Source organism: Dipteris shenzhenensis, chromosome 26, assembly GCF_047967505.1.
Source record: "Dipteris shenzhenensis isolate YYH24624 ecotype China chromosome 26, Dip_SZ_1.0, whole genome shotgun sequence".
Taxonomy (NCBI): Eukaryota; Viridiplantae; Streptophyta; class Polypodiopsida; order Gleicheniales; family Dipteridaceae; genus Dipteris; species Dipteris shenzhenensis.
In genome coordinates, this window is record NC_141621.1 from 24041598 (window position 1) to 24067645 (window position 26048).

Genomic DNA, 26048 nt, shown 5'->3' on the forward strand with positions numbered 1-26048 from the left:
CATTAACCAGAGGGGTACTTTTACAACGTGCTCTTGCGAAAACTCAGCTTCAGGAATGAAACGGAGCTCATATCACCTGCCAACACAGCTGGATCCTACTTTGTCGAATTGCAAATGCGCGGCCTCATATTGAGCAACGAGGACCTCGAGATGTATGTGACCGAATACACGCAAAGGAACTTGCTAGCGACTGACCACACGGACCAGTTGATCAATATGATATTGCAAAAGGTTGCGATCATCCGAGACTGCCCGATGGAAGCGCCTAACATCGACCAGCAAACCGTCGAAGGGCCAACACGCGCGAGGATGTTGCAAAAAATGGCCGAGTTTCGCACCGTCGCCAATGCCGCATTGACAGTAGAACAACAAAGAGTCTTCGAAAGCTTGGCTTCAACAAGCTCGGGGCTACACGTTGTCTGTGGAACACCAGGTAGCGGCAAAAGCTTCTTGATACGATACTATGTTTCGCATCTGGTAGCGCAAAACAAAACGGCAATACTCTGTGCATCAACAGGGGCGGCTGCGACGCGGCTGAGCGGGATTGCAACCACTGTACACTACCAATTCAAGATCCCTGTGCGCAGCAGTCAATACCCACTGAACATCCATGAGACAAATGAACGACACCTCGCAATCAAGGAAGCCAACGCGATCATCATTGACGAGATGTCCATGCTAACAAGGATGACTTTCGATCTCGTGGTAAGACAAATCGTCAATGTCACGAATGGCACATTGCATGAGCCATTCAGACACAAAATGCTGATAATTTTTGGAGACCTGGCACAATTACCGCCAGTCTGCAAACACCGCGAGGATCTCTGCGAGCCGTGCCACATCACATCCTCCGCGCACTGGCCTGCAGCGAAAATGTACCACATGCAATTCTCGGTGCGACATGCACGAGACATGCCGTTCTTGGCATTCTTGCATACCATAAGACTCAGGACGCCCACAACTGACGAGATTTCCGACTGTTTGGGACAGTGCATTGTCGACAAGGAAGGTGCATGCCACTTCATCGATGCCGAAACAACCATCATTTGCACACACAGAGTCGATGTCGCTACCTTCAACGATGAGCTTGTGGAGAAATTCAACACTCCCGAGACGATTGTGCATGTTCAAATACACAGTAACGCCGCGAGCGAACCAGCTCTCAAAGAATGGTTGGAGGACAAAAGCTTCAACGAGATAGGAAAAATTTGCGTGGGGGCGAAGGCAATGATAACGGAAAACATCGACCTCGCAATAGGTGCCGCAAATGGAGCAATGTGCAAAATCAAGAGCATCAATGCAACTAGCAGGGGGGAAATCAACGGTATCACTGTCGTCGTGGACACAACAGCGGCCGTGCTCACATTACGACGCTCGAAGCATCAGCGAAAGGCAATAAATGGAAAATGGTTCCACAAGTCCACATTTCCACTGACCCTAGCATACGCTATCACGGGACACAAATCCCAAGGCGCAACCATATCCAACAAAGCGCTGCTCATATTCCGAGGAGTGTTTGCCCCTGGCCTGGCATACGTGATGTTGTCCAGAGTGACTGAGAGAACGAGGCTGCGCATACTACATTACCCACATCCAGACATATTTAGACCAATTCCACGAGAGTTCTCACAGCCGACAACACAACCACGCACATAAAGGTATTCACTACCAGAGATTGAAAAAGGCAGAGGCAAGTCATGAATATGTTGCGTCAAACATGCGTGCAAGGAAAATGGTTTTAATATCTTGTCTGTTGTCAAGAACAGGTGCAGAGAATCATAAAGCTCGGGACATTGCAGCATAAGACATGGACGCAGACAAGGTAAATTCCACCAGCGTGAAAGAATCTTTTTTTCTTGAAGATTTAAAAAGACGGCTCATTTGAAAAGACGGTGTAATAAGTCGTGCTTGCAAGCAGCTATTTGCGCTATACAAAAGCAACGCGAAGGCAACAAAACCTCCACTAGCAAAGAGGAGGTTCTTCCTAACCACAAAGCAATTCCGGCTAGCAAACAATGCAGGAGAACGTCCGGGAGCTTACATCAACGGCTTCAACACGTATGCAGAACTACGCGACTTCATTGACAACTGCAATAGGCGTTTGCCAGCTAAAAGAGAGCCGGGAGGCTTGAGATTCGCAAATGGTGCGTAATGCTTCTGAAAATTTAAAAAAAACACAACAATTGAGAAAAAGAATTAACGAGTTGCAAGAACAACAAAACTCATCATCGATTGCACTTCTCCTGCAGGACTCCTCAAAGAGATCCTTGTCGAGCTTGACATTGAGTTCGATGAGACCGATAGGATGATGGAAAGTTTGGAGGGGCAGAAGCTACTAGACACGAAGACGAAAGGGATCACAGCGTATACGTGCGAGCTGCTGCATTACGGGTACAACGTATCCTTGGAGTTGCTGAGGGACACGACACGCGATCAAGCAACGGCTATACTCGAACAATTCATGGAACAATTTGGAGGGACGCACGACGCGACGCACCCGGTGACGACAATGGAGAAGCTAACGTATATTTTCGACAGGGACTTATACGAGGAGCGTTTCGGTATTGGAAACGATCCTTTCACGGCAACAGAGAAAAACCAGTGCAAGTAAATAAATGCATTCTATTATGGACGTCAAATGAAAAAAAAAGACCGAAAACCTCGATGACTAACGTAATTGTCAATGTTTACGCAGGTACGACATTGAAAGACGCGAGCCTCGAGATGAAGGAGGAGCCTTCACTGAAGCGCCCGCGCAAGGGAATCGCGCGAGCCTCGTCGTCTACTGCATCACGTGCAAGCCCAACAACAGAAAGTACATAGGGAGCACGACGGACCTGCCGCAGAGGATCAAACAGCACAATAAAAAACCACCGGCGAAAATGAAAGAGGACTTGCAACGTTACAAGCCCTTTGAAGAAAATTTCGAAATCAAAGTTTTGGAAACAACAGACACCGTAGACAAAGCACGAACTTTAGAGCAGTACTACATAAGGAGCCACAACACAGTAGGTCCATTAGGTTACAACACGCTCGAGGGCCATCCGGCCAGAGCGCGGAAGTACTATTTCCTAAAGCGTAGGAACATAATTTGACCCAAAAAATAAACATTTGTGCCTTCGAAAAAAGGGATCCAATGAAGTTGCAAATGGTCTTGGAACTTTTGTCGTACATGCAATGCAGCTTTGGGTTTGGATTTTTCCTGTCACACTTGCATGCTTCTGGCTCAATTTCGTTTAGATTTATTATTTATACATTTCTGAAATACATCTCCTCGTCGTTCGCTCGAAGTGGAATGACAATAGATTTGCTTACAATGCAAAGAATAGGAATTTGTCTTTCTCCGAAAAGAAAAACTACGTTTTACTGTCGACATGAACAACATCTCTAAAAAAGGTTGTATGCAATTGAACATCAATCTTCTGCATCATTTCTGACAACGTGACTCATGTGAACCTCAACAAGATAGCAAAAGAGAGAAGTATTCATCAAGAGCCCAGCTGGACAAGCACTCTAGTTGTAACCAACCATCAAGTCTGGTCACAAGCAACAGCGGCGGGTTTTAGAACCCGCCTCAGCGATGCCTCTGAACAAGCTCATGTAATGCCAAGCTCCAGCAAGCAGGTGAAGTAGCACCCCCAAAAGATGCTAACTAGCTTTCTAGTGTGCAAGCGTTCCGTAAGACGATGGCCGTAGGCTTGACAAAAGAGGCACCATGGTCCTTCCTTGGAGCTACAGAAAATCGCCTTCTATGTTCTTTGATTGTCTTACCTTGATGCTCCACATGCTGGAGGAGGGGCAACGGATGATTTGCGTTGCCCAAGCAAATGAAATGCTTGTTACTACTTTCAATGATGGTAGCAACGCTCGTAAAAAGCCTTCCTAACCCAAGACAGATATCATGGAAGGAGATTCTGGATCAATCCGATCGACCTGGATTCATCTCCTTGCTAAGGTCTTGCATAGAAGAAAAGGCCTTGTTAGAAGGCAAACGCATCCATAATCAGATTATCCACCATGGACTCGAGGGAGACATACATTTAGGGCGTCTTCTTGTACAGATGTATGGTAAGTGCGGAGCTCTCGAAGAAACGTTAGTATGCTTCTCCAATACACCTGAAAAGAATGTGTCCTTGTGGAATTTTATTATTAGAACATACACTCGTCAGGGAAAGGGACATGAGGTGCTCCAAATTTTCAACCAAATGCAACAAGAAGGAATGCTGCCAGATAAGTTTACCTTCGTCAACATTTTCTCTGCATGTGCTTGCCAGGCTGGCCTAGTTGGAGGCAAGAAAATGCACGCTCGAATATGGAATATGGACCTTGAGTTGGACGTCGTCGTGGGAACTGCCCTTGTGAACATGTATGGAAAAACTGGGAGGCTAGAAGATGCAAGGAAGATGTTTGCAACAATTCCGAGGCGGGACGTAGTTTTATGGACAACCATGATTGCAGTGTATGCCCAGCATCAGAAGGCCAAGGAAGCCCTTGAACTGTTCGAAGAAATGCAGTTGGAAGGAGTAAAGCCAAACAAGGTGACCTTTGTCTGCATTCTTGATGCATGTGCCACATGCACAGCACTTTGTGAAGGTGAGCGGATACATCACAGCATTAAGAGCAGTGGTATTGAGCCAGATGTCGTCTTAGGGAATGCTCTTGTTAATATGTATGGAAAATGTGGCAGCTTGGGTGATGCTTTGAAGATTTTTAACACGATGCCAGAGCGGAATGTGGTGTCATGGAACACCATAATTTCAGTTCATGCCCAGAACCAGAAGAACAAGGAGGCCCTTCAACTCTTTTTCCAAATGCAGGAGGAAGGTGTAAAGCCAAACAGTGTCACCTTTGTCTGTAGTCTTGAAGCATGTGGTGGCTGTGCAGCAGTAAATGAAGGTGAGCAGGTTCATGCTTGGATTATAGAAAGTGGATTGGAGTCCGATTTGGTTGTAGGAACATCTCTTGTCAACTTCTATGGCAAGTGTGGCTGTGTGAAGGATGCATGGAGGGTGTTTGAGAGAATACCGAAACGGGACATCATTCTGTGGAATGCCATGATTGCAGTGTATGCTCATCATGAGCAACTCATTGAGGCCCTCCAGCTCTATGAGCAAATGCAAATTGAAAGAGTGAAGCCAACTAATTCAACCTTCGTCAGCATTCTTGATGCATGTGCCAGTTGTGCAGGGCTAGCTGAAGGTGAACGTATACACTCACACCTTCTGGACAATGGAATTGAGCAAGATGTAATCGTACAGACTGCCCTTGTGAATATGTATGGCAAGTGTGGGAAGGTGGAGGCTGCACGCAGTATGTTTGATAGCATGCCTGAGCGAAATGTTATTTCATGGAATGCCATGATTACGATTTATGCCCAGTGTCGGCAGTTCAAGGAGGTCAACACATTGTTCCATCAAATGCAGCAGGACGGACTAAAGCCAAACAATCTCACTTTTATGAGTATGCTCGATGGATGCGCCAACTATACAGCTCTAGATGAAGGTAGGAAGATACACACATGCATCGTTGACACTGGATTGGAGCTAGATATTACTGGTGGAAATGCAATCATAGACATGTATGGTAAGTGTGGCAGCTTGGAGGATGCAGTAAGGGTGTTTGACAAGATGCAAGAGAAGAATGTAGTGTCTTGGTCTGCAATGGTAGCAGTGTACGCCAAGCATGGGCAGGCCAGGAAAGCTCTTCAACTGTTTTATGGAATGCTGCAGAAAGGAGTAAAGCCAAATAATGTCACCTATGTTCATGTCCTTACTGCCTATAACCATGCTGGTCTAGTTGATGAGGCTTGCTGCTGCTTTGCTTCAATGATGCGAGATCATGGAATATCACTGGCTATGGATCATTATATGTGTATGATTGACCTGATTGCAAGGGCAGGGTTGTTGGAGAAGGCAGAGAGTTTGATTAACTGTATGCCATTCCAACCTGTAGCTGAATCATTCGTGGCATTACTTGGTGCCTGCAGAGACCAGGGAGATGTGGAACTGGGAGAGCGCCTTGCAAAACAGGTGTTTGAATTGGCATCAGAGAATGCTATGCCATATGTAATGCTTTCCAATGTATATGCCACAGCTGATGGGAGAGGAGGAGAGAATGCCGTGCCATATGTACCGCTTTCCAATGTATATGCCATGCCATATGTACCGCTTTCCAATGTATATGCCACAGCCGATGGGAGAGGAGGTGTTGAAATTGACAGATTAAATGATCGCCAACGGGTTCCCAATTCAATGTTGTAGGCAGGATGTGTACAAGATCACTGGCACACAAGCATAAACGTTATGGATGACCACATTAGGAAGGTCAAGGTGGTAAGGGACTAGTTGTTAGAAAATACCCAACAGAGGGTACACGCAGCGGAAGACTTATAGTAATGCCCAGGAGCTCACACAGTGTGGTGTGGGTGTGAAATCACAAACTTCTTTACTTATGTGCATTTAATAGATGTGCAGACTCATCAATAGACAATGAACCAACCAGATAGAGAAACCACCAAAATATATATTTCCGTCCACAAATATGGACACAATACAAAAGAGACAGATCCAGAGTCCCACCAATGATGTGGTCCTCTGATCTTACCACAAGGTCCTTCTCCTATCTGTTGGCTATCTCTAGACTCGAGCTCGCGTGCTCCACCCTGAGCGTCTGTAGACTTTCCGTCCAGTGTGTTCTTCTCCACCTTACTGCCTAAGAATCAACCTAGGTGGGCAGCCCGTGCCAAGCTTTGTCTGCAGCACACAGGTTCCCTTGGTCCTCCTGAATGTAGGCTCCAAGATAACTGTTCCACTACTCCAACCTGCTTGTGAATGGCTGCTCCAGAAGATGATGATCTCAGCACCTTGCTGCCCTAGAAGACAGCCAAGGTCCAGCCTCTTCCTGGCTAAGTCTGCAGCCCTTCAAGCACCTCTCTATCCTCCTGAATGTAGGTCCAGAGGGTGGCTTCCTGCTGCTCCTTTCTGCCCTGGATCTGCTGGAAGCTGGATGATTTGTGAGGCATCAAGCCTCTCCTTTTATAGGCCCTAAGGCCTGCTGTAGAAAACCGACCAGCCAGCTTCATACTGGCCGACCAGTCTGCTGCTGGTCCAGCCCTTTAAGGGCTCACAAAACTAGGCCTTTATGGCCCACACTTTTAGGGCTTTTTGGCCCTCCAACCTAGGCAAGGGCCCAGCCCCTAGGTCAGCCCTATATAAGGCCTGGTTGGCTGCCTCAAAGCAGCCCAACCAGCCTCTCTCCTGGCCGACCCATGTGCTGGTCTGTCCCGCCTCTGCTGCGCCACTCTGATCTGCCCACTTGCAGGCCCATCTGTACACGCCTTGCCACGTGGCACTGCGCCACTGGCCCAGGCCATATGCGCCCTATTGCGGGCCTTCCTGCAGGCTCCAGCCTGCCCTGTTTGCAGCGCCATGGTTGCGCCTCTCTGCTGCAGCATCCTTGCCTCCTGCCAGGTCTATACCAGCCCCGTACAGCCACGTATGCATCCCGTACCTTCTCCGTACTGAAGCGCCGTCTGTCCTTGTTGGAAATCCCTATGCAATCAGGCTGCTGCAGGTCCCTGATGTCCACGTGTCTGCCCCGTACATCAGGAGCTCCATGACTTGCCATCGACCTGTACCTGCTTGTCGCGGCGTCCGTACAGCTGGTACGGTACGGCTGCCTGTACGACGTCCGTACAACCGGTACGAATGGCCGTACCTGACGGGTACCCTTCTTGCTTTGTGTGAGGTGCTGCCCATGTGGCAGTCCCCCTCCCTTTCTCTTCTCTGGGCATCTTCTGCCCTAGGTCTCCCTCCCCCACGCTCTCCTCATTTGGGGGCTTACAGATGGGGAGGTGACCTTTCCAACACTAGTTTGATGTAGTAGGTCAGCAGGAAGACACAAATGGACTTCCCATGCTGCTGCCAAACATGCTTCCACAAAACTTCAGAGGATTTGTGACGAATGTAACCACTGCAGAGTGATAGGGGCCTATCACTATTGGAGAGAGATGGGCATCATGTTGTTACAAGTAGTGAGGACGAAGATGGACGATGAAGAAGATGAGAAGGGTGTATTGGGCAAAGCAGTGGCAACTCCAAGGATGACAGGATGCAAAGTCTTCAAGCAATGGGAACTCCAAGAAAGAATATATTCCCCTTCGAAAAGCCATAACATTTTGCAAAGGACTGCATAAAGAAGATGTCATCTGAAAAATGAGGAAGATGAGTCGAAGGAAATGTCAAAGTCAGATTCAACCAATCTTTGTCGTTGTATAACGCTTTTCCCATGGTGGGGCATTCTTAGGTGCCATTAAAGAAATGAAGATTGAATTGGAGATATTGGTGCTGCCAAGAAGAGATCAAAATAAGAGGACATGGTTCAAGGCTTCAAAGACAACACCTGTAGACTCTAGAGTGAGGGTGGGTGATGGGCAATGAACGTTTAGTCAATAGGATTCGCAACATCCCGGACCCCGGTCTCCACCAATGTCCTTTTTGTTCATGACCTTTGCAAGAATCTTCTTCCAGCTAGTGCTGTGAGTAGGCTGTTGAGCCTGTATACTCTTCTATATAGAGGACATCTCTGGGTTGTTCACAAAGGCTCCTCCTAAAGGGCAGATGGAGCACCTTATCTGTGGGCATTACCCCTTATATTCAGGTCACTGAGAGGGGGTCTAGTGAGGTCTACTTGCAAGCCTCCAGGAGGACATAGGGCATGTCATGGGATATGAAAGTTTTGGATCTCCCTCCATAGTTTCTATGATGAATACATACTTGCAGTGGAGAGGCATTGATGTTGTGATCACAGTGATCTAAACAGCTTTGAAAATGGACACCCGGTTGACAAGCTATGTCGAATTTACTGCTGCAGGTCACTTCTAGGGATGGTTGGTCATTCTGCTTAGTCGGATGAAAGGGAAGAATGGCCTACATGGGTGTGCCACGTAGGTGAGTAGTCTGCCTTCCCGACCTGTATACAAGGGGCACTTCACATCCCCTGTACTTATTCCATAGAAGGGCACGCTGAAGAGGAGATTGAGCAGCAGTAGCAGTTCATACCTATTAATTGCAGCCTTTTCCCAAGTACAAATTCAGATTTCTAGGGGAAGGATAATTGTGGTGAAGTTGATCCTCGATAAAAATTTCCAAGATAAATCAGGAGCACTTTGCTCCGTCAACAAGCATTTGGTGCTAGAGCCCTCAAACTTGGGGAACGAAGGATGGAAAGCCAATATCTAGCTTTGTAAATCCCTTTTATTCAATTAATCCACAAACTCACGGAGTGTAGAAGTCAGTCTTTCATAGGGTAGTATACGTTTAGTGCAATGCAAATAGGATGATCGTAAGCGGATGAGCTTTGCGGTTCGTTGTTCCGAGAATCTTTGCCCTGCTTCGGTGGTTTGGGGTAGGAATTCTGCTTCGCGGGGCTGTTCGCTTCGTGTTATATATATGTGTTTGCTTTCGGGATGTCTGCGATGGGTGTTTTGGGAGATTTCTGTTGGGATGGAAGGGGTTGATCGTCCATCTTTCTGTTTGGGATTTGGGGGCGATGACTTTGTAGGTGGTGCTGCTTGTGTGGGTGAATATGCTTCGCGGGAGGGTGTTGCTGCTGTTGCGTCGGGTGGTGGCTTGGGTGTCGCAGCAAGTGAGTCGGGAGGTGTGTCTAGGTGTCCGGTTAAGGTTCCTTTTCTGGCTCTAGATAAAGAGTAGGAAAGGTTGGTGAGGGAGGGAGGTTCGAATCGGTCGTTAGCTAAAGATGAGTGGGCGAGGCGTAGGTTTGATATTTGGAGGCGTGTGAATGGTATGGATGATGCTGTGAGGATTGAAAATTTGGATTTATGGGAGTTGAACAAGATGCTGAGGAGCTTCTTTCTGCAAGTTGTAAAGCGTGATGGTAGTCTGTATCCGCTTGAGTCGATTATGGGAATGTTTCGGTGTTTCGGCCGTATCTTATGAAGGGCGCAAGATGTTCGTGTGGCTTCTAGTGGTGTGATCAAGGTTCCCTTCGACATTGTGAAGAATCCTATATTCAAGGCTTCGCAGAATGCTGTCGTAGTTTCTATGAATTGGTCTGTGCAGGTACAATGGACGGTTTTAGTGTTGTGGTTTTGTGTGCAGGTACAATGGACGGTTAAGCAAGAATTACGTTGTGAGTTTGACGCGTTATTAGAAAATTGATTTCCGGTTTTATGTAAATATTTCTTATATGAAATAAAAATGTATATATTTTGGCTAGTATTTGTGTTAGTTTTTTTCGTTTTATGTTTGTTTTTAATTTGTTTTAAGTATATTTTAAGTTGAAAATGGGGGCTGTAATTTAGCCAGTGGACGTTTGCGTTTATATTACCATTACGGATGTTTGTAAATCAAACGGTTGGGATTAAAACTCACTTGACCCCAGCCATTGACGGATAAGTCTCGTTAAGAGGGCATTCCCATGCCCTCCAAAACCATGCCCTATTTCCCTGTATAGAGAAATTACCATTGTTTCCACGCTATGCTCTAGTTATGTAGCCATGGAAATCAAACTTCGAAATCACTCCACTAAAATCATGAATCAAGCCAACGTTAAGCGTGATTATAGGCATTCCATCAATCTTGCTGGGATGGCAGCCGGTTTCATGCGATGCTGTATGAAGCTTGGATACTGATCCTAGATGTCTCCCATGATACTTGTACTGCCTTAGGCGGTTGCAGCTAGTAGCGCAGGTAAACTTCTTTGATAGCAAGGTGTACTCTGCGAAATGTAGGACTCTTATAGACACACTAGAACGGGATTCCGCAACAGCAGGCATCTATGCAGGCGTGAAATTCGTCGAAAGGAAAGCCATGGGAATGTCCTCTAAGGGTGTGGATCAAGACACCTACGACCGCTGCCTTTGATGAGTTTAGTGGAATCCCTTTTGCCCACAAATGGCGCGAGGTGAAATGGCCTTTGTTAACATCACTAATTGTGTTGATGTTAAGGGGGAAAAAATTAGAGAAATTGGGATTTTTTGAGTGTTTGTGTAGAGTTTGAGTGAAAATGCGCTCTAATGGGAGCTCCTATATCCATGGCTAAAACATGGAGAAGTGCTAACCATGGAATGTGGAATGATGCATTCCCTTACATGGGAATGTTGAGTTGTGACACCTTGGCTTTTGGTCCAATATCATTACAAGAACTTTGGATGGCAATATCATTCCCTTTTTGACCAATTCTCAAAAATTTTCCCCTCAACCATGATGATGGGAAACTATAACAAAGCTCCCATCCTTGGTTGTAGAATGTTCTTTCATCTTGCCTCATCTTCCATCATCTCATATTGATGCACTCAGAAACACATGGAGATTGCCCTTCTTGGCGGGGAAACTTGGGAGCAAGGATACAACTCATCGAGGTCTACATGTTTTTGTTGGCGTGGGCACATCTCCCCCCGCATACCTCAGTTGAATATGTCCATGTCTACCTAGAAAAGACAATTCTACCCTAGAACCCCACCAAAGCCTTATTAGCATTGCCTTGTCTCGCTATCGAATGGTATCTCTTGCCACATATTAGATACTTATCGGATGCTTTTTTCTTATTTTGGTTATTAAAGTTTGGAGGGCATAGCTAGTGGGCATCTATCTCCCCTTGTCATTCTCTCAAGAAACACCCTTACCTTCAAGCATCCACACCCAATTTAGGAGGAAATCAAGAAGCTAAAAATAGTATCCATCCAAAAAGAGGTAACGATCTACTTTACCTTCATTTTTCAATTCTAATTCTAGAGCAAAAGATGGGTACAATATGCCATCAATGATTGAAAGCCATGGAAGGCATAGTTAAAAGAATGAAAATGGTCTCAAACAATATGCTTGCATAATCTATGAAAGATGGGCTTGGCATATGTAAGGGAACTATACTACTATACCTTGGGAGACTTGACATTATTGATACAAAAGAAAAGAATGAAATGCTCTAATTATCTCATCCTTGCACAGTGCCCAAAAACCCCTTGGGCCTCTACTTGATACACTTGCCTTAGCCACTCTTGCACCTCATTTATGTGATAGCCAAGGTACTTAAAAGCCTTGTAAGGCCCAATCAACACCTTGGCCCTTAAGTCCATAAAGAGCTCCTAGTACCATTTGATAATCGTGTATGTCTTGCAACATGCATACGATTGAGATGGACGATGATTGCTCATCAACATCCATCTCCTTGAGTAACGTAGAGGGGCAAATAGTCAAGTGGGAGCCCAAAGCCAAGCAATCATTTATACATTGAAGGACCAATTAATGGACATAAGGTGTTGTATGATTGCTCATCAACATCCATCTCCTTGAGGAACATAGAGGGGCAAACAGGTGGGAGCCAAAAGCCAAGCAATCATTTATACATTGAAGGACAAATTAGTGGACATAAGGTGTTGAACTTGCTTAGGTCCTAGGACTTAAGTGTTTTTATGTTATCCCCATTACGTGTATTATCGCTTCTAGAGTCCAACCACTTCAAGAGTTCCATTATATGTATATCATCCCTTCTAGAGTGCCAAGGAAGATCAAAGTTCTATTCCTAACTTTCATCACCAATACGGTTTTATGCATGATTTCAAATTTTGAAAATCACCCTTCCTCTCCTAAAACATGATTCATAACCCACAAAGTTAAATGCATGAAAATAGGCCCCTTTACCTTATTCTACTGTTATTGTCATCTCCACTTCTTATCGGATGCCCTTTCAACATGTAAGCCTCATCGAATTCTTTCTGACTTTGTTCTCGCACGCTTACCTTGAGTACCTATGCAAACACAACCTTAGTTTTGTTAATCTAACCATGCTTATTCATTAACCTAGGTAAAACTAGCTCTTGGTTAGTTCTCTAAGATAGTTAAAGCATCTCAGACCCTAAAGAAAACCAGCTAGCACTAAGTGTCCTAAGTACCCTAAGTCTAGCTAGGTCACTTTAGCTCAATTAGAATAAACAATCCACTTAGGTTTAGTTAGGATTATACTCTAGACCCTGCGACAAGTCCCTCATTGAGTCAACTACCAAAATCATCGTTAACAAACCATGGACTAGGAACCAAACCATGGAGAGCTATACCACCCAACAAACCATGGACTAGCAACCAAACCGTAGAGTACTATATCAACTAGCCATAAAACAATCAGCTCTCACCCCTGCTTACTAGAGGCCATTTAGAAAAAAGCATGACCTCACCCTACATCAATAGACCACACTGTCCCATACCACATCTGCAATGATGGTATAGCTTTTTCAGTCGATTTTTTTAATGGATTTTTTAAATTGATTTTGAGATGGAACTTTTAAATGGAAGTTTTTGGTAGGTCAAGTTGAATATTTGCTTCGATTTGTCCCTCTACCAACAAAATTTTTTGATTGATTCTTTCACAAATTTTGTTAGATGGAATTTTTGGCACAATATTTGTAACATTGAAATTGATTAGATTCAATGCTAACCATGTCTTTTCATCCCAATTCGACTGTTACTTTGCTCTCTCTTGAAGTTGATCAAGAGTGAGTGGAGTTGCTGAAGTTGTTGCCAAAGAATCGAGTCTCTTCTTTGTCTCTAAAATAATGTCCCACAACTTCTTTAACTGGAAGATATTCACCATCTTGAATTTCCAGTTACAAAAATTATTGTCATCTAGCATTCTGTTCTAATCTAGAATGATAATAGTGCCATCGAAGATGATGAGAGTGAAGCTTCTTTTATTCTTTCCTATTAAATTGTTGCTTTTGGACACATCCCTAGAATCAAGGCAAGTTTTAGTACACATAGTGGACAATGCATTCATCTTTTATTCATACCACTTGCATTCATACAATTGCACAATACCAAGCTACACACATTAATGCGTAAAACGATTGAGCAGCTAGATTATTTCCATTTTCAAATATGCCTGGTTGAAAGAAATGTTTTTACATTCGGGTTCTTCACATGAAAATAGAAACCATAATGCACCAATGCATAATACACCATTGCACAATGCACAGTGTAGAATCTTCTATGCATAACACTTACAGTCATGCACAAGAGAATATTGCATGCACTATCTTTTTTTACAATGCATGATGTGAAGTGCATAATATTATGTGCATGCAAAATCTTTTTTTGCAATGCATAATGTGAAGTGCATAATACTCTGAGCTCTTGTTCATACTTTTACAAATGAAATAGGAGAAACACAATGCACACTTGTACTAACATAAAGTGAGCATGTCATGTTAAAGGACAATGAAGGGATAAAATGAGTTTTATAAGATCATAAACAATGTCTATGCACTTGTACATACTTTTACAAAATGAAATAGGAGAAACACAATGCATACTTATACTAACATAAAGTGAGCATGTCATGCAAAAGGCAATGCATTGAAAGGATAAAATGAGTATATAAGACCATTGAAATGCTGCTCTCGATAGTACATGAAATCACAAAACACATTGCTTAAATCTCACACCAAGAAGTATTGTTATGCCACATAGTGAGCCAAAGCCTCTCGTGCTACTTGAGCTCTACCAACAGCACCACCAGGCTATTGCCATGCAAGGGCCACATGCCACCACTCATCCTATAGGGGATGATCCTAGCTTGCATCCGAATGCACACTTGACCACAATACATGCGGAGGAGAGCTTGAAGTTCTTAATGCTCTTCAAGCATCGGAACGCACACTCGACCACAATACATGTGGAGGACATTGGAAAGTGAGGCAAAACTTCTTTGAATGATTGTTCTTGCCACAATAAGTGCAAGGATAGATCTTGTAGCAATCTTTTTCAAGATGATTGGTCTTTCCACAATGATTGCATGTCTTGTACTTGCTCTTTGATGAAAACTTTACTGCAAGTGCTTGTGTGTGCACTTCACCCATTCTTGAAGTGTTCTTTCTCTCTTCCTCTTGTAAAGTACTGATGATGCCCTCCAATGTGGGTTGGGGAAGATTCTTCAAGGTAGTCACAACATAATCATAGTCTTGAGGCATACTCTTCAAGAGCACAACCATAGCATCATCTTCAGTAACTAGAGAGTTGATTGAGGCTAATTGTGTCATAAGACTCCTCAAAGTATTAACATGAGCTGCAACATTGTCTCCATCCATCTTAAGTTCAAAGAACTGAATTTTCAAATTCAACTTAGAAGTATGAGAGCTAGCACCAAATAACACATCTAACTTATGCCAGGCCTCAAAAGGGGATTCCAAATCTGAAATATGATGCACATAATCATCTCCCAAACCTAATGCAATTATTACATAAGCTTTCTCTATCCTTTTAGCATGTGCAGGTGTAGTTGAAGAAGAGTCACTCACCTTCCCTTTACCTTTGGTTGTGGTGGATTCACCTTCTTGAGATGATTGATTCCCTTACTTGACCAAGTCCCACAAATTTTCTTTCATAAGCACAAATTTGATTTTCATTTGCTAAGTGTGAAAACCTTGGCCATTGAACGTGTCTATCTTAAAGGTAGCCATGAGAGGGTCTTATCTTTATCAGGCAGTGTCTACTCTCTTACAAAAATGACTAATCTTGCTGAACAAAGAAATCTCCCTCACCATATAAATGTAGATTGCCAGAGAGAAACTCAGAAAAGCCTAGTTGTTTAGCATAAGTATAACTAGTTGGCTTTTCCCAAAGCCTCTTAACTGGAGTCTTCTTGACCTCAAACTTTGACTTCTTCTTGGGCTTGTCTTTCTTCACATGAGCTTCATTTTAAGAACAACAAGATGAAGGCATATTCACTTCACAAATATATCATAAATGCATCATGAGCTTTTCAAAAACTATCAAATTCAGGACAATGCTCCAAAGGTGAAGTTGAAAAATGCTTTAGATCACTTCAAATGAGCAAGCATCCAAAAGCCCAAAGATTACTTACATAATAATGAAACTTTCTAGCACTTAACCATGTTCAATGGTTCACTGTAGAAGCAAAGATCACTGTTACCCCCAAATTGAATAGTTTGAAGTTGGAGGCCTCAATTGAAGACTTCAAGAGTAGCAAACAAAGGGCTTTCTAGTGGAATGGAAGCCCCTATTGTGGAGAGTGTCCAACATGAAGCAGAGGCACAATTGCACGTGTCATTGTCTGTGGGAAGCTTGTCAATTTCGACTGGTTTTCTGCTAAATGCTCTACATCCAATGGACCAAATGGGCTGATATTTGGACATAGCACTCCTCTAGTAGTCACCCAGCTTGTGCTTAGAGGGATTAAGTTGATTTTCTCTGCACAAGTCGTATTGAATGAAAAGTCATTGAACAGAGGGAGTGTCGGCACGGGCTATAGGGGGCATCTCTCTCTAATTGCTTGGTGTCAAAAGTGCACTCCAAGTAGAGAAAACTTCAGCTCAAAGGGCTCTGGGAATGGTCGCTTAATGGAGGAGAACGAAGCTAAGCAAGATTTGGAGAGAAAGAGGGCTGAAATGAAGAAGAAGGTGGAGGGTGGAGAAGAAGATGATGAGATGGCATATTGAAGCTACAATGGGCTAGGGACTCAAGGAGGATCTGATACCAAATGTTGGAAAGAGTGAAAGAGGATCTCATGGAAGAGAGTGTGGGAACCAAATGGCAAAATGTTCCATTGAGTTGAGAGGAAGTCCTCTCTTTTATAGAATGGGAGAGAGGGTGGCCTAAATCAATGGCACCTCTCCTACATCAAAGGAGGTAACTCCGAAATCATAGGAACTCCACAATTATAGGCACCACCCCATGTGGGGGCCTTTGCATTACATCATCACCTGTGTCATGGCCTATGGCACTAAGTGTGCCTCTTCTACACAAACACACACACAACCATATGACTACTAGTGGATGCACACATGCACCTAGCAAGCCCTTGATCACACACATCCCAAAAAAGGAGATTTTGGTGGAGGAGAGGTTGAAGTTGAAGCAATGATAGCAATTGTGCACAGGTTCTCAAATGAATCATATGCTAAATTCTTAGTGAGTAATCCCCATCACCAACTATGTACTCCCATATGCAAGAATCACCATCAACAAAGTTAGCACCATTGAAAAGAATACCATGCTCAACGGCCTAGTAGAAGGATGAATTCTTGAAAATCATTTGGTCGTTGCTATACCGGGCCATCCAAAAAAACACATCCTAAAATCACATATCACTATTTGCAATTTCTTGCAAGCACATGGACTACCTTTTGTTGCGATCTTACCAATCAGAACTTGCCTCTCCATTGCAGCACTTGATCTTGATGTGTGTCACATCAATAGATCCACAACAATTGGGGAGTCTTTACTATTGTTGGAACCCCCACCTCACTTGAGAAATAGACACAGTATCACTGAGCCATGAAATGAAATGTGAGCGATAGCTAAGAAGGGCTGAAACAAACTAATGCGTGATCTTCATGACATTCGATTTCCCTATCTCGAAGTGCTCACTCATCTGAACAACCTGCATCCCACTAGTGAATTGCAACACCCTCACAGTGACTTGCTTCTCCACTGAGATGAGGTGAGCACTTATGGAAGCAAGTGGTGTAGGACCGTCCCCCGGCTGCAAATATTTGAAGTAGAGAACAAAGGTCCTAGAACAAAGAGATGGGCAAGTGAAAGATCTCATGAAAGCACGCATTGTCACCATATGTGAAGATTCCACCATTCCAAGATGCTGAGCTTCATGTAAAACTCGGAGATGGTGAAAATAGCACCATGCTGGGTGACAAGGTCCATCAATTATGCCCTCATTTGATTGTGAATAATGCTTGAGAGGAATGTGGGTCAGTGAAGTTGTGGGGAGGAAGAGGCATATAAAAAGGTAGCTAGGGCTACATGGCAGCGATGAAAAAGGCTTGAAGGGTGTACCTTATAGTGGGAAATATCCGAATTTATGACTCATTTGATAGTTTGGTCATTGACTTCAAGATAGTTACACTCGCATGCCACCCTTATAAATTCACTAATTGATTGTTTTGGCATTTGTTCTTGCACTTTCTTACATCAACCTTCTAAAGCCTTTTGGCTATCTCTGTCACATTGTTGCCAATATATTATACAATTTTGATCTTTAACACAAAATTGTTTCATCATGGACTTTTACATTGCTATTCCATCCATTTTTGAACTGCATACCTAAAATAAAGGAAGTTTGTAGTTGAGTAAGTCCATAACTATATTGGTATGCCACTAAAACCTCCTATGTAGTGTTATTTCTCAAACATGGAAACTAAAACCTTTAAAGTGTGAATTCAAGAAATAAGACATTATATAAGAGGCAACAGCCAATAAAGCATTACACTAAAGCACACAACACAGCGTGTAACATTTGAAGGCAAAGGGGAATTGACAAAATGTGTGGACAACTTGAAAATGCATTTCATTCCAACATCAGAAGTCTCCAACACTATAGTAGGTATGATGACATTCACAACTTGACATCAAGTTTGCTGATACAAAATTCTCCAACATACATCAACATAGGAAAGGCACATCCTTGCACTATTGGCTAGAAATGTGATTTGTGGCAGTGCAATCTCTTTTGAGATTTTGACCAGGTCTCTATCATGGGCCAACCACTCCTTCTCTACCATAGCCCAAGCTTCATCTATGCTGGCAAAGCTTTCAATAAGGTGTCGAGATGCCTCCTGAAACTAGTACTCCATAATGTAGAGGCGCCCTTGCTTGTGGCAACGCTTCCCACTGGTGTGATGTGCTACAAATACTGCATCAATGTCATCATTGTAAGCCCATGGCAATTGTGTAGAAGGCTCATGGGTAGGTTTCTCTTAACAAGATACTGTATGCAAAAAAAAAGGGGGGACACAAACCTGTGAGAAAGGCCAATGGGCATTAAAGTTTGAAGGCAACGTTTTGATGAAAGAAACAACTCTAACAAAATTTCTACCTATAAAATCAACAACTGTATCTACTAAAATGTCTTCAAGAGCCACAACCTGCTGGATGCCAAACCTTGCCTCCATAGCCCTGAAAAGGTCCCTGGGTCCAACATATTAGTCTTCATGAAAATATTCTTTTTGACGAGACCACCAGCGGGATCTTGGAAGACTAGGTGAAATGAACTTGTCATCTTTCACATACCAATATAAGTCATGGCCTAAGGGGATGGCAGTCCAAAATGGCCTTGAAGTGCTTCCAAATTTGATTCCAGTGGTTCTTGCCTGCAAACTAGTTTTAGGGTTTAGGGTTTAAGGTTCTAGCTCCATGACAATGGCAAGCAAAAAACTCCCACCATGAGTTTTTTGTGTGTATTTTCCTCATGAGGGCCCCTAAGTTCATATCAGCCAACATAATCTTTCGTGCATCCAACAACACAATGGTCTCCTCAACCAGTCCTATGTCAAAACCCTATCGGAGGCTACTATATCTTGCACATGAGTGGACATGTTCTCAACGATAGCAAGGGCAACTTTTACAAGTGAAACAAGAACATCATGGATAGGCGCATTGGGAGCAATATTTTCAACATTACAGGACACAACTTTCATAGTAGGAGCAACATTCTCAACATCCAAGGCCATGACCTTTGCAGGACATTGCAATGCAACAACACGTTTAGAAACCACAGGTCTAATGCTTGTGTAATACGTGAGTAGGGAAAACATGGATGGACAGAGAACAATAGACAATAATGCAAAATAAGCATCACAGGCAAGGGAAGAAGTTGCAGAACGTTGCATGCCATGATGTGACAAATGATGTGCTCCAACAGATGGGCCACAGGGAGGGGGGTGAAGTCAAACATTTCATTGCAAGAAATTGCCCATCAATGCATCCCTATAAAACAATCCCCAATGTCCCCTCCACGAGACTCTCCATGAAACTCTGCATGGAAAGGCTATCAAAGGGCATACTAGCATTCAAGCTGACCATGGCATACAAGTCATGGCTAGAATTAACTGAGTAACTCCATATCCAAGAGCACGCAAGCAAAAGAAATAGCTCCTACCAAGACTTGGAACAAAAGAGAGGCTCACTGATGAATACAAGAAGCTTGGTGTGACACCCATTTTGAAGCCATCCCTGGATCATGTCCCACCACACCAAAGGAAGGAGAATGAAGATGAGAATAAAGAGGAGTAATAGTGTGCTAGCAGAGGCAGGCTAGAGCTACAAGCTTCATTTTGGAGGGAAGGCAAAGCATGGATGGAGGGCATGCTGTGGAGACGAGCCATGTGAAACACCTGGGGTGCCAATTCCCTTTAGTAAGAATACCTATCAAAATATTGAGTATGATATGAATTTAACAATATGGCATGAGTAGAAATTAGTCAAAATAGCATGGTTGTGTTCTACACTAAAAGAGCTTCAAATATATCTTTATGCCTTGAAATATATGTAACACATGAAAAAGTTACATTAATTTGAAAGGACATGGGTTTTCATATTTTAGTGTATTTTTTGTTTTACCCCCCCCATCCAAAACACCCCCCCCTTGGCCTCACATGTTATGAAAAATATGTACAAATCTTAAAATCTTGCATATATTTCAAGGCATATACCATATATTTTGTGAGGGGCGGGACATGACATTTTCATATTTTTCCCTTGCATATTTTGAACTCTTTTTAGGAAATCTATGCATATTCTATATGGACCTTGTCCCCCCATACCCTGGATTTTGGACGAGGGTAGTAACATGATATAATTGAGTTGGCACCTCAGGGTGAAATGGCGATGCAAAGGAGACATTGAAGATGATGAAGAGTCAAATGAAGGGGTGGAAGACCACCCATGTTATAGCATGGAGCATGATTGGAAGTTTCCCATCATGCTGAGCCATTCATTGGCGGGCTTCAAGAGGAAGTGCCACTTCTTGGCGGCCACCTCTCCCTCAGCAAGGGGAGCTAGAATTTGAGCCCACTACTGGAGTTTAAATTCAAGGGTACAAAGCATGAAGGGACCGTGTGGCCGCTCATACCCATGCCTTTAACAAACTACCACCATCCAATTGAGAACCAGTGACCATGCCCTCACACTAAGGCTGGGTTCACACCACCCCACCAAGCCACACAAGAAGAAATTGCAGAGGAAATGGACGAGCGGGTGTGGTGGTTCACACCAATTGGTCATTATCATTTATCAAAGATCTACCACTTTATTACAACAAAGGTTGATTGGTCTAGTGGTTGAGAGATTCTTTCATGCCAAGTGATAGGGGTTTGAATGCCAATTAGTGCACTTCACACTTTTTTTTTCACTCACTCAGCTCCATGGGCAACCTATATGGGGGTGGATGTTTGTTGACACTTCATCTCCGGCACTCCTGGCTAACATAGAAAAGGTGCATGGTGTTAACCCAACCAGGTGTTGTGCTCAGTGAAGATGCCCTCACAATGGAGATACCCTCTCTTCCAATCCTAAGTATGACATGCTCAGATGATAGAACGGATGACAACATTAACACTCGGAGTTCGGGGTTAGTTGTCACAAGAGAACCGTATGGTGATGGGAGAATACCGAGTTACACACACTTAAAGAAAGAATACTGAGTGCAGTACATTAACAAAGACAAGTATATGGACAAACAGAATCAACTTATATTGATCTGTGTACAACCAAGCCACCTCGGCTTGCAATGAACACTCAATCACTCCCTATCCTAGCAAGCTGAGGTTAGAGGAAGCGAACTCAGCACACTGCTCTCTTGTTCTCTTCTCTGCCTATTACAACTACATCATCTACCTAAATAAATTTGCCTTCTAAGAGTGGTGTGCTTGGTGCGTCATGTCGCTAGTGCAGATTGGTGGAGCTAGCACAATCTCTTACACCTCTGCTACAAAATGGTGCTTGGTGGTTCAAGACTCTGCCGCTTTCAAGTAGGTCGGCACTCAGTGACTGCACTTCAACCCATGGATCCATGTTAGCCTAACCCGAGGGCTAACGTTTCACCTTGCCCATCCTTAGCCATGTCCTCCCGAACTAGCAAAGATCAGCTATTGCTCGAACGCTCATGCTCAAGGGTTGAAGCCACGTGGTCGCCGATGGTGATGGTGCCTCCGTCAAAGTGGGGAACACGAATGAGATGGTTGACTTGAAGGGCCAGCATCATTTGTTGTAGAGGCTCGGGGAGGAGAAGTTGGTTGCTCAGCTTCAAGCCCCTTAGGTGACCACGAACAAGCAAGCTAATGTCAAAGAGAGGTTGCTCGGGGTTTGTGAGCCAATCCATAGTCCACGCCTCGGCCAATAGGTCTTCGTGCATCTCGGTGATGTCCAGTGCCACTCTTTGACAGGTGCCTTGGTCACCCTCTCCATGTCACCCTCTTTGGAGGAATTCAAAGTGTAGTGCCAGACCTGGGTCACCCTCTCCTACCACTTAGTGCCTGGATCCTTACATAAGTCCCTAACCTTATTTTGCATTGCCACTACCTTTGTAACACGACTACTAATAAGCTTCTCGATCTCCCGCAAAATTTTGCAGTAATAAGAAGGGAGAGAGCATTGTAGGCTTGGGCAATTAGCGAATTTGAGCAATGATCAATTGGTGCTCTACCTTGAAAATGTTGTGCTGGCGTTGGGCACACTCTTCAACAAAATGGTTGAAGGCTTTAATTGCTCGATCATATACTTATAGAATGGGATGCACTAGCTCGAGTACACCCTGATGTATAGATTGTGGGGGAGTGGTGAACTCAACTTCCTCGATCTACTGATAGACCCAATATCGTATAGGCATCTCCTCCCGACCCAAAACTTGGTGCAAAACTTTCGGAGCTGGTATAGCTATAGGCAGATCCTGTGTTGCCAATATGGGCTCCGACCTCCAAAATATGCTTGGTTTGCATCTTCAAAATTGCAATGGGTCTATGTAGTTGTGCTCTTGCACTTTGCTCGGCCTACTGGGTTGAGCATTGTGTTGTCTCGATGGTGACTCACGTGTCGTGGGGATCTTGAAGGAATGCTGAAGGAGCCTCCACTCCAAACTACTACTTGTGAGAGCAATGTAAGGCACGAGCCATCCACATGAGCTCTCGGATTGTTGCAATGTGTTTCCATGAGAGAAAGAGGGAAGGGGGAGAAGGGGGAAGAGAGGAGAGAAGGGAGGGAGAAGGAGAAGGGAAGAAGAGAGTGAAGGGGGATGGAGTGGCAAACACAAAGGCACTACAAAGGAAACAAGAGAATACCCAAAGACACACTTGAAGAGAAGAGGGAGCTTGTATTCCAAACTTTTGCATACAACAATGAAGACCAAAGTCTACCATTTTGTCTTTTATACAAGTCACCTTTTGAAGGGAGGGCCAATCCTTTTCCTTTTAGCACTCTCTCTTTCTTTACATTTATAAGGCTCTTGGGCCCGTAGGGTGCCAAGGCATCTTTGCTATCCTTTCAATCTCTCTTCTATTGTTCCACTCTTGTATGTTGGAAAGAGCACTTGTGTCAACCATATAAGAGTGCCAAATAGCGCTTGTGTTAGCCTCGTGCCTCTAAGGCCTAAGCTATTTGGGGCTCAACCCCCCTGAGGCTTGTAGTAGCCGCTTGAGTTATTTGTGGCAATTTGCGGCTTGAGCCTATAATAACCACTTGGGTTATTTGGGGCTCAAACCCTGAGGCATGTAACCGCTTGAGTTATTTGTGGCAATTTGTGGCTTGAGCCTATAACCGCTTGGGTTATTTGGGGCTCAAACCCCTTGAGGCTTGTAACCGCTTGAGTTATTTGTAGTTCAAACCCCATGAAGCTTGCACTGTACTCCTTCCATGGCTACAACCATTGAAGTAAATCATGAAGCCTAATCACCTCTAATCACTGATTACCCTGCATTCTGCGACTCTACCCTGTGGTTGTTAACATGCCCCCCTTCCTATTGCTGAGCCGCCAGCCGCACTGGAGGAGGTGGGTGGAGAGGACCGTCTAGAGGACTACGTAGCAGTCCAGTTGACAGGGAGTGAGTCGAGTCAAGTATGAGTAGAACTTCCAAAAATGGGTGGCGTGCATGTCCTCATACATGCGGATGTGATGGCCATGGAGATTGCAGACGCAGAGCTAGAGACAAAGGTCCTAAAAATGAGTGGGGCCGATGTCAGGGTTGAAGCAATCTGATTGTTGAGATTGTGGACCTTGTCGTCAATCGGCCGACTGTGGGTGGGGAGATCACAGAGGAGTAAGAGGAGAAGGTGGTTGAAATGGACCACCGCAACGATGGCTGGATCAGGGATAGTAGAGCCATACATATCGTTAAAGAACTGGAGGTGGAAGCAAAATCCCTCTTGTGTCATCTCTTTCGGGAAGTTGTACTTGGGAAAATTGTAAAAAATGTTGGGGTCTCGTTGCTGTAGCTTGCAGAATTCAGCCCAATCCATCAACATTCCATGGGCATGTACAAGGAAGGGGTGGATCCAGTGGTTGTAACACCAAAAGTGCTCCTTTTTTAGGAAGGGGATGTGCCAACAAGGCTGGAGATCGGCATCGGCATCAGTCAGTGGAACTGGAGCATTGGGGGCGAGGTGATAACCTCCTTGCATGTGCTTTGGATGTGCGCACTACCAGTTCTTGAAGGACTAGATGATGAACTACGTAAGGGGGTGCACCTCCAGGATTTCGTAGAGATGGAGGTGGGAGCCTTCAAGCTACTTCTTCCAGTGGTGCATGAGGGCTGTCCGGTAGTTCCTGGAATGATTGCAGATCAGGTCTCCATTGTACATCTTCCGGTAGGGAGGAGGGAGGATTTTGAGGAACCTCATCATCTTCCATTGGCATTGGTTCCTCCTCTACTCTCCGTGGGGGCCGTGTCAATGGGCATATGTATAAAATTGGCTAACTTAAGCAGCATATTGAAAGCCTCTTTTGAGAGGTCAACCGGGGCAGTAGATGAGATGGACAGGGAGATCTCGTGTTGTGCGGTGCTGGTGTTAGAGGCATTAGATGAGTACTCAGGATGATTTATGCAAGGAAGGGGGGTTGGGAGGGGTTGGGTGGCTTGTTGGGTTGGCTAGGCAGGATCAATGGGAGGCAGTTGTGGAAGCTCAGTAAGTGGGGTGGAAGAATTAAATATTGTGATAGCTTTTTGGCCCTCCTCCTCGGGAGCTTCCTCAAGGTATGCTACGTGGATTGTTTCAAATTTGCTAACCAAGGACTCAAGTGAATCTTGGAGAGCTTGTAGCACCCATTATAGAGTATTCATGCTGAGGGGATGGTAGTGGTGGATTGGTAAGCCACAAGATGCCCTTGTGTTTGTATTGCGGAGGCACGGCCATAGGTTTACATCCAATTGATGTCAGCTTGCAGACTATCTAGAGTGTAGACCCATGGGCTGAGCTCATCGGGCTTGGCTGATTGCATCACATCATTGTCCGTAGGATAATTTGTGGACTCTGTGATGATGCGGCACCATGCCTAGAAGTTAACCAAAATTGGATGAGCGGCGAGGGTTTGGAGGTCAGAGGGGCAAAGGAGAGAGAGGCTAGATGGCTGAAGGTCTAAGGAGAAATAAGACATGGCAAGAATGGGGCAGCAATGATCGAGATTACGACAGAGGATGGTTTGGAGGGCGTTAGGAGGAAGTGGGGCAGTGAGGTTGAGGTGGAAGATGAGTTTCTATGCGTGGAGTGCATTGAAGTGCATTTGGAGTGTTTGGGGGATAGTGTGTGGGGCGAGTGTGTAGGTGGCTAACTGTGCAAAGACCTCCTTGTACATCTGAAATTCGTGCTACTCGTAGTCTTCCAACCTGGAGTCCTCTATGTGGCTGGGGGTACGCAGTTGCTCATTTTGTTCCTCCCGGTCATATCCCTCCTGAGTATGTGCTTGTTGTGCCTCTACTTGTGCCTATTGTTTGTTTGCAATTTGGAGGTGGGACTCTACTTTGTCAACCTAGTCCATGAGTGTTTGGACCAGGGATTCGCTTGCAGTGGCAAGCTCATCCTTGAGCTGGTGACTAATAGCTCAAGCTCCTCTGCTTTTATGTGGTACTCCTCTACTCAATCGAGGGTCGTTTGCCATATGGCTTGGGCAGTGACCATTAGGGTATGGCTATCGTGCACAGAGAGCTGTGCCTAGAGGAGAGTTGAGGAGAGTTGAGAGGCATGTTCCTCCGTCTCTGTAGAATTGTTCTTGCCAATTGTGGGAGCTAGGCCATTGCC

At 44.5% G+C, this 26048-nt stretch overlaps 1 protein-coding gene across 1 annotated transcript; it reads left to right on the forward strand.

Moving 5' to 3' along the window:
• The first annotated feature begins 3937 nt into the window (after positions 1–3937).
• On the forward strand, positions 3938–6335 carry LOC147884851 (pentatricopeptide repeat-containing protein At1g74600, chloroplastic-like). The gene is made up of 2 exons (XM_087397786.1): positions 3938–4068; positions 4275–6335. The coding sequence occupies exons 1-2, from the start codon at positions 4066–4068 to the stop codon at positions 6258–6260; spliced, it is 1989 nt and encodes a 662-aa protein (XP_087253912.1). The 5' UTR covers positions 3938–4065; the 3' UTR covers positions 6261–6335.
• Positions 6336–26048: the final 19713 nt, after the last annotated feature.